Source organism: Lottia gigantea (genome assembly GCF_000327385.1).
Source record: "Lottia gigantea unplaced genomic scaffold LOTGIsca_180, whole genome shotgun sequence".
Taxonomy (NCBI): domain Eukaryota; kingdom Metazoa; phylum Mollusca; class Gastropoda; family Lottiidae; genus Lottia; species Lottia gigantea.
The window spans coordinates 300,376-310,693 of NW_008708302.1; the positions used below are offsets into that span (position 1 = coordinate 300,376).

Here is a 10,318-nt window from a genome sequence, read left to right on the forward strand (position 1 = left end):
GTTATACACACTTTATTTCAGAAATCATTATGTTTTGCAATCATTGTTGGTGTGAATCATAAAGTGATACATCTAATGGCTATGAGAAGAGAAATAAGAGATAAGTGGGTACGAGGTTTAAGATATGCTATACAGATGGATAAATTAGCAGAACAGAGAAACGAGACTGACAAATATCCTTTTAAAATTGTTTGGTTTGAAAACAAAACTACATGATCTTAAGAAATTTTTGAATTTTGAATGATTAGAATATTGAATGATTAGAATATTGACCAATCAGAGACCTAAAAAAAAAAAAATCATAAAGTTTGACTGTCTTAAGAACATTATCAGATTTGTCCATTCAAAAGTCATTCTGGCATCGTGCTTGAATCTAGTGTGTAATTTACTAATGTATGTTAAAATTCCTTAACCTAATTTTACATGGATCAGAGATGCCTTTAATGCAGCAGATAAAAATGGTGATGGTAGTTTAGATTTTGGTGAAATTATGAAATTATTAAAAGCAATAAACGTTGATGTGAAGAAAAAATATGCTCAAGAAATGTTCGATGTAAGTTAATCAAGCCATCTTCAATATTTCAACATAGTCTTAAGTGATAGGATTTGAAAGTCATCATTTGGTCAACTTTTGGAAGCACTGGCCTTGAGGTTAAAAATTTCTTATCTGCTGGAGGATGCCAAACTACAGCACCTAATCACCTGGCAGTCAAAATTCCAATTAGCTACAATACACCACAAACAATTCATTTTGGGACCTTTTCTGTTTTTGTGAGTTTATTTGTAGAGTTCTTAGGTTGACAAGTATTTTTTTGATATTTCAGGCTGCCAATGTCAATAAAAATGATAAAAAAGGTCGAGACACCCTGGATAGACAGGAATTTATAACTTTCTATCATCAATTAACACGTAGACCAGAACTAGAAGAACTCTTCATCAAGTAAGTCAATTTTGGTTGTGTAAAAAGTGTATGATGAGCCTTGTCTGTCTTTTATTACATTTGGGTAAAACATGAGAAAATATAACATTGAAAGGAGAGGATTATCTATTAAATCTGTCATTTTAGAACTAAAATTAGATTTTTGATCAAATCTGTATTAACTTCTACATTAATTTATTGATATATGATATTATTTATTATTTTATAATCTATGTTTATTTTAGATATAGTCGTGGTAAAGGTGTGATGCATGTATCAGATATTTTATCATTTATGAGAGATGGACAAAGGGTAAGAGTCATTTTTATTATACAATCTCAATAAAGTGTTAATGGAAATTTCAACATAATAAATCTAAACATAACAATGTTAATAATAATGATTCTGAGATAGTGACGATACTGTACTTTTCTCAACTCAAACTAACAGCATTTAATTCCTTAGCAAATAATACTCCATTACGGAATATGAATATTATTCAACTGCCGCCAAATAGGCAAAAAAAAATCATAACTATATCCCAATTTTTACTAATGTGACCAATTTTCATTTCATAATAGAGAATAGAAACTGATGAAGACTTCTGCCGCCATGTGATTGAAATCTTTGAACCACAAGCTGTTTTTAAGAATAGAGAACAGTTGAGTTTGATAGGTGAGTAATTCATTAATTGTTGTCTGATTTTATTGTAAAATTATCTCCCTTTAGTCTTCAAAGTTTATTTGAGTTACTTTTACTTTAACCAAGTTTACATTACGTCTAATCTCTCGACTGTTTATACTACCAAATTTTGTACTGTTCAATTCTGAGAACTGACCATGTCACCTCGGTAGTCTCATATTGGAACTGTTTTCAGAATGATAATTTTTTAATGTAAAAACAGTTTTTGACTAATGACTGGATGATTTGTTATGTTAAATGTTAGCTGTGTGCTCTCTCTCTCTCAAAAGTATGATGAGTTGACAAGTGTTGTGGAGTGATATTAGGTATTATTAAAGAATGAGAAAAGGGTAACTGTAATATCAGTGATTTTCTCTTGCAAAGTTATCAGTCCTTTGATGATTTGTGATTAATTTACTGTAGTGTTCCAAGATCAAACAATGTTCACATGTTTTTTGCAGGTTTTACTAATTTCTTGAAGTCTGAAAAACAGCAATTATTTAATCCTAATCATAACATTGTATATCAAGATATGACGAAACCATTTTCACATTATTTCATTGATTCTTCACATAACACGTAAGTTAAATTCTTGATATTAGTTCTTTAGTCAGTAAAGTTAATATTGTTTCCCTGACATGTATACAATGACGTTGTACATAGCACATGCAAAACTTTCCATGTGCAATGCATGATTTTATAATGCTACAATAAAATGACCAGCTTTCATGTGTATCAAACCCATTTATGACTTCCAATGACATCATTCCAATTCATCATATGTCTGTGGTTCCTGTTAAATATTTCTAATATCTCTAATATATAGATGCCTTTGCTACGTCATAAAAGGCTTAGTTTAAGTGGAAAAAATCAGAGAAAGAATTATGTAAGATTTTGTTTGTTTCTAGATATTTAACAGATGATCAGCTACGAGGACCAAGTAGAGTAGAAGCCTATATTACAGCATTAGAGAAAGGTTGTAGATGCGTAGAATGTAAGTACTGATTATCAGATATTAATGATTTATTCAAAGAGATACTGACTTCATAATATTTGTTTATCATTTTGATGTTTTGTTTTCTGGGTTTTTTTCTGTATGTCCTCACACATTCGATTTTTGATCTGACAAGATTCTTCATAAAATCTTGTTCTGTAGACATTAGACCCACTAGCATTATTAAAAACACCACATATAATATGGAGATCTTTTATTGAATATAGCATTTGATTGTTTGAATATTGAATCCCCCAGAACATGAGATGCATAACAATTTCGTTATGCAGTTCCAAAACATTCAGATTATACAGTGTGTGTTTATATTACAGTGGATTGTTGGGATGGAGCTGATGGAGAACCAGTTATATATCATGGTTATACCTTAACTTCTAAAATATTATTTAAAGATGTTATACATGCTGTTAAACTCCATGCATTTAAAGCATCACCTTATCCTGTTACTTTATCATTAGAAAATCATTGTTCATTGCCCCAGCAGTTAGTTATGGTGAATCACATGAAGACTATATTAGGAGGTATCCTTTTTTGGAAAAAAAATGTCTTCGTATTTGGATACTGTCTAGTTATTGGAAATAAAGGGAATTGTATCAAATATCTCTTGGTTTGAGGATGTGAACTTGCATCACAGATTAATCTGTTCATGCTTGTTGATTGATAAGTACAACTGGATTTGTATTTGTAATTGTCCAATCAGATAATTGAAGCTAAAGAATGATTGAAATTTATAATTTTTTCTGAAATTAGCCCTCGTCACTTTATTCTGTTTTTTGGATTTTTTTTCTCAAATTGATAGTAAATTGAATAATTTACATGATGAATTTGAAAATTGCCAAAAAGAGAAAATAAATGAAATTTTCATTGTTAAAGTGTTTATTTGTGGATCATCTTAAAGTTATTGTTGACATCATTTCTATATTCTATGTAGTTCCTTAACCCACTGTTTAGATTCATTATGGTCACCAGAAGGGAAATTTTTGAAGTATACTCCTTCTCCCCACGAGTTGAAGAATAAAATTATTATCAAGGTAAATATAAATTTATTTTAAATTCAAATACATAACATGTCTTTGCTATCGAAAAAGACAATTTAAAGAATCCCAGACCCAGTAAATGTATCATATACCTTGTATTTTAGGGCAAGAGATTACCATTAGCATCACCAGCTGTTGATGATGTCAGTGATGAAGATGAATCAGCTGAAAATAACAATAACGTTTCACCAACGGAAGCTGTGAAAGAAGACAAACATAAACATAAAGTCAAGTTAATACAAGAACTATCTGATATAACCACTATGCAGAGTATCAGTTTTAAAGGTGTTGAAAAAGCTATGGCTGAAGGTATAACTTTCTTTGTTAAGTTTTTCTACTGTTATCTTGATATGTTTTGATTATATCATGTTTTATTTTTGTAGATAACAATTTGATCATATTTTGTTATTTTAGATAATTAGATAGAAATTTGATCAGATTTTGTTTTTTTAGATAACAATTTGATTATATTTGTTATTTTAGATAACAATTTGATTATATTTGTTATTTTAGATAACAATTTGATTATATGTGTTATTTTAGATTGATCATATTGTTACTTTAGATGACTATTTCAGATGATGATTTTATTATTTCTGATGGTAGTTTTGTCCTATTTTGCTATGATAATTTTATTCTATTTTGATATTTCAGATGGTAATTTTGTCCTATTTTGCTATTTCAGATGATAATTTTATCCTATTTTGTTATTATAATTTTTTATCTTATTTTCTTATTTCAGATGATAATTTTATCCTATTTTTTATTTTTTCATTTCAGATGATAATTTTATCCTATTTTGTTATTTCAGATGATAATTTTATCCTGTTTTGTTATTTCAGATTTTATCCTATTTTGTTATTTCAGATGATAATTTTATCCTATTTTGTTATTTCAGATGATAATTTTTATCCTATTTTGTTATTTCAGATGATAATTTTATCCTGTTTTGTTATTTCAGATTTTATCCTATTTTGTTATTTCAGATGATAATTTTATCCTATTTTGTTATTTCAGATGGTAATTTTATCCTCTTTTGTTATTTCAGATGATAATTTTATCCTATTTTGTTATTTCAGATGGTAATTTTATCCTATTTTGTTATTTCAGATGGTAATTTTACCCCATTTTGTTATTTCAGATGGTAATTTTATTGTATTTTCACTGGGTGAGAATAAAATTGACAAGTTATTGAGTACACAAGCTAATGATGTCAATACATTATCACATAGTAAATTATTACGTATTTATCCTGCTGGTTCCAGAACTGATTCCAGTAATTATAATCCAGTACCAATGTGGAACTGTGGTGCTCAAGTTGGTAAGTTTCAGTACTGTTATAAATAAAATGTAAAAATACAAATGGTAGGAGAAAAGTCACTCAATCTTGTAAAGAGCAAATGTCATTACACTTATGCAGCTGTCCTGGCAAAGTTTACCTCATTGCAAACTGCATAAGGTACAGAGATGTAGGATGTAAAGCTATATTTGATTCATTTCATTTTCATTGGGTAAATTGTGTTTCTGAAAATGTTTTTTATATTTCCAGTGGCATTAAATTATCAAACTGGAACTGAACATATGCAGTTGAATCATGGTAGATTTTTAGACAATGGTGGATCAGGATATGTATTAAAACCTAATTTCTTATTATCAAGTAAGTTTTATGTTTTTTGTTTGAATTATTAAGGCTAAGAGTTTTATGTGAAAAATTCCACTGTTTTGTACTAAGGAATGTCCAAATTAACATTTAAATTTGTTTTTTTCTGATCTGTTTACAGGTGAAATGTTTGGTATTGTTAATGATACTGTTCCAAGGAATAAATCCAAAACTCTCAAAATAACAGTAAGTCGTAATTTATGAAATATTTCCAAGATATTTTGTCAACATTTTGGTTGCATTTGACAAGATGAAACCACAGAATGAAAAGGAAGGCAATTTATTCAATATTATTCTGACATTTTGTTACAAGGTGGACGCAAATACTTAAGTATAAATATTACTTTCTTTGATATGACACTGTTGAACACTTTTATTATGGTGGGTAGGTATGAGAAAATGAAATCAATTCAATCTAGTACATGGCATTTGTCTGTTTGTAATATTGCTAATATAGTTATTTTTCATTTGTAAATAATAATATATAATGATATATAATTTAGGTTTTAGAAGGTATAACAAATACTTAAATGGGTTTACTTATATTTGATAATTGTTTATAATTTAGGTTGTTAGTGGATATCAAATACCTAAACCTAAAGACTCATCACGTGGTGAAATTATAGATCCTTTTGTTAAAATAGAGATACATGGTGTACAATCTGACTATCATGAAGTCAGAACAAAAACAGTGGAAAATAATGGTACCATTTTGTTTTAATTCTTTACTACTTTTGAGACATTTATTTCTTGATCAGGAAATGAAATGGAAGTCATCTGTAACTGCCCTTTTGGATGCAACTTCTACAGCTTCAACCCCCAACAATGGCATCTATTGAAACTGTGATCTCTTTTGAAAGCTTTATTCCCATAGGTCCAATGAAAATGTAGAAACTAAATAATTGAAAGTTTCCAAAACATAGAATCTGAAACATGTTCAAATAAGTTCAGAATGGCCAAGAAATTTGATTGTGGAAGAAACATTTTTAATATTTTTGTTTGTTTGTTGTAGGTTTGAATCCGAGATGGTATGAAAATTTCTCTCTACGTGTACGAGTACCTGAACTAGCTATGGTTAGATTTGTTGTTAAAGATGAAGATAGAGGAAGAGATGATTTTATTGGTTATTATTGTCTACCATTTAACAGTATACAAGAAGGTATAATTTACTTAAATACCTTTTATATGTAGTTTAAAATACATGTATATGATTTGGCAATCAAAAAAAAAATATTTTGTAAATAAAAAAAATGATGGTTTTTGAAATCTAAAAGTTGATTTTTTTGCATTATAATAGATGAATTAGCAATCAAAAAAAGACGATGTTGGCCATCAAAAATGACTTTGTAATTTTGTAATCAAAATAGCTGATTTTGCAATGAGTTTTTAAAAAATAATTTACCAGTTTACCTATGAATAATAATAATAATAATAATGATGATGATATTAACAATGAAAAAGATGATATAGATTTGAAATGTCTGTGTATTTACAGGTTATAGACATTTCCCACTCTACAATAAATATGGTAGTAAATTATCACAAACTATGATTTTTGTTCATATGACAGTTTTAGATAAAGTGTGAGGTGAGTTAGTTTACTTCATTGTTTTTTCATTTAACAGACATCTTAGTCCTTTAAGTAAGAATGTGCAGTATAGAAAGAGCCAATTCAGGCCTCTATTTTACATCAAAAAATTTCCTTTGCCAATGTTTGTACTGGTAGTTTAAAGGGATAGATGCGATGAATATATGTAAATAGTCTTACCTTTCCTATTTCTGTAGATGTCTTTTCTATGGCAGTGTCTCAAGAAAAGATGACTCATCTTTTTAACTTTCTGCCGGACAGATTTGAAGGCTCAAATTTCGAGGGTGAGCTGTGATTGGCTTAGCTAAAATAATTCAAGTTTCTGAGACTAAAATATGATTGGTGAAACAAATGGCCCATCTGTCCCTTTAAGTAGAAATGAACACTTATGTGTGAAATATATTGTTTCAGTCAGCATTTAAAACCTCAAATTGATCCCTGTCCTTGTTTCTGGTTGAATCATTTAAGTGGGTGCATGAATATTTGCCTGTGTTTACTGAATGATCTTAATGATTTTGAGAATTTAAAGTGAGTGTACATATTTTGCAGGTGAAGAGGTAGTGAATATGGTAAACAGTTAGTGCTATTTAACGGTTGTGGTATAAGTTGTGTTGCTTCAAGGCACTAAGCTTTTAGATTATTTAGCTTCACCACCCAATTAGCTCCTTTACCAGCTTCAACAGGTTTGTGCATGGTGAAGATCCCCAGAAAATACTTCAGATGTTTTTGCTGTCAACCTAACCCTACTGCACCCAGCATAGTACTGCCCATCTTTATTAGTTCACAATAGGAACCTACCCCACCAACTCATGCTAATTTATGCTACAAGAATTTAAACAGAACTGTAAGGACTTCTGTACATGGTAAAGATAAAGTCCCCTATTAAAGCTGGATATATAAAATTTAAACACGATTTTCCTTTCATATTCTTCCAATTTTTTCCCATAGTTATGTTGTTTTTAATTTGTTATGAAAATTAATATATATATACTATAAACTTGATTTTGTTATGATAACTAGTTAGTAAACAGATTTCTTAATATACAGAAATTCTATTGCTTTTAGTCTGTAAATATACAGAAATAGATGTTGATATTTATCTGTTCAAAAAGCAGAAACATGTAGAGTAGTAACAGTTGATATACAGCTTTTATACCAATCTGTAAATTAACAGAAACTTTACTCTAATAGTCTGTAAATAAGCAGAAATAAATGTTGATATTCATCTGTTAAAACACAAATAAATATAGGGTAGTAACTATAGCTCCTACAGGAATCTGTAAATTAACAGAAATTTTGTTGCTGGTAATAGATACATGTAGAGTAGTTACTGTTGAAAGCTCATGAACTGATCTGTTAATTAATACTGTTGATGGTTATAGTCTGTTGATATACAGAAATAACTAGATACAGGTAAAGTAGCTACTGATCCGTAAATTTACAGAAATACTGTTGATGGTAATTTTCTGTAAATATAGAGAAATAGGTGTTAAAAACATTTAACTATTGTAAGCTCTTATAACAATCTGTAAAAAAAACAGTATATTATATTGAGTATGTTGAGTATAATATATTTATCTGTTAAAGTTGTAACTGCTGATAGTCTTAGTTTCTCAGTATATATTCAGATGTATCACTTAGTAGTATTATTAGCTGTTATGATTGGTGATGTGCCAATATAAAATAAAAGAATAGGTTTTTGTTGGAATGTAGGAGAACCAGACATTGGATTTGAATTCTAAACAGTGCTATGGATGGCTAAAATTGAGCTCAACTTGTAATGTCCCTTTAAGATCTAATATTTCAATGATGGGGAAAAACTATGAGATGAAATTAACAATGGACAACTAACAATGTATTTAATATATTAAAGTAAAGCAATAAGTATATATTATTACGTTATACCTTCATTTTACATTAAATTATTTCATAGATTTTATTATGGTAAAGTTGGTTGTGAATTCATGAAGAAGATTGCAATGAATTTATGAAAATTTATTCAAAAGTTACAAATTAAATTTGTGTGTGAAAACGGCTTCTTAGTTTAATTCTATATAGTTTTAGTTGTTGAAAGTAATACACTAGTACTGATGGGCAAATGTCAAGAGTTTATGTGCTTGGTCGTTCTGCTTGGAATAATGAAGACTGTCAAAAGTCATTTTCACAATATTACAAATTATCTTTAACCACCTATTTATCACAGTATGCAGTGATTTGATTGGATTGTACTCTAGAGAATACAACCAATCAGAGCCCTTGATATGAAGACATTTATCATTATGGCTTATGGTTTACAGACTTTCCGTTAAGAGCTCTGATTGGCTGTAATGGTAATGTGAAATCCAATCAAATCGCTGATTTACAAATTTTCATAACAAACAAGAAAGTGGCTGTTGCAGTCAAGGTATCAGAGAATGTTGGTAATATCTTGACATTGTAAAGATGTACAAAAAATGTGAAGTCTTAGATTGCTTAATTCAGAGGGGTTCAACTAGATTGTGGTCAACCTTGAATTATTTAGTTATTATGGTTGTAAGAAATTATATTTTATTTAAAGATTATATTTGTTTGTAGTTTGCCTAAAATTGATATATTGAATAATGATCACCATAGAAGCAATATTTTGGTTTATCTATTTGTTATATTGTTTTTATTATTTTGCTGCTGATTTTATTTCATTTTTTGTTATTTTATATTTTTTGTAAAATATTTATTTCAAATTTTATTAAATCTGTAATATAATTATATACATATATATATTCTGTGAATAAACTTTAGAATTATAAACTTTGACATATCCTCTATTCTATAGAGACCTATTTTTGTCATCCACGATCTGACAAAATTCAACCAAACAAATGTTCAGTTCAAACAAGGTTGTATCGGTCACTCGTGTGTATTTGGGATATTCATTGTTAAACATAGATTTGTCTGCCAAATTTAAACAATGATTTGGGTATCTTTAATACTATTGGGTCATTCCAGATTTAAGAAGAATTTTGTCAGATCACGGATGAACAAGAAACAAAACGTTCAGATCCTGACTTTAATCAGATTAAAGACATAGAAGCTATGCATCTCATTCGGGCCAACAAAAATTTTTTTACCTGGTAGTTTATCATAGTCCAAACACCTGTACACATATACAATTTATTTAGAATTTTTATTAACCAGCGAACAATTTTTATTCACAAAAGGCAAACACACATGCAATATAAATATATTAAAGAATATACAATAAAGGAATATAATTGTCTAAATATTGGCTTTACCAGCTGAAAGCTCAATTTTAGCCATTCGTAACACTTTTCAGAATTAAAATTCTACATTCGGCTCTTCTTCCGGATCGCTTTCAGATCATCGTTAACATTTTAAAGAGCAGTTATTAATTAATGATATCGGACTGCAAAGAAAATGTTAC

General features: G+C 28.9%; 1 protein-coding gene across 1 annotated transcript; it reads left to right on the forward strand.

Annotated features, from left to right (window-relative positions):
- Nucleotides 1-424: 424 nt before the first annotated feature.
- On the forward strand, nt 425-6,896 carry LOTGIDRAFT_142432 (hypothetical protein; the record flags this gene model as incomplete). The annotated part of the gene is made up of 15 exons (XM_009052390.1): nt 425-553; nt 825-940; nt 1,165-1,231; nt 1,501-1,594; nt 2,062-2,179; nt 2,509-2,594; nt 2,927-3,133; nt 3,564-3,643; nt 3,754-3,958; nt 4,791-4,970; nt 5,199-5,310; nt 5,699-5,765; nt 5,878-6,013; nt 6,322-6,468; nt 6,805-6,896. Coding segments are annotated over 15 exons (1,836 nt in total), but the record flags the coding sequence as incomplete, so codon positions are not given.
- Nucleotides 6,897-10,318: the final 3,422 nt, after the last annotated feature.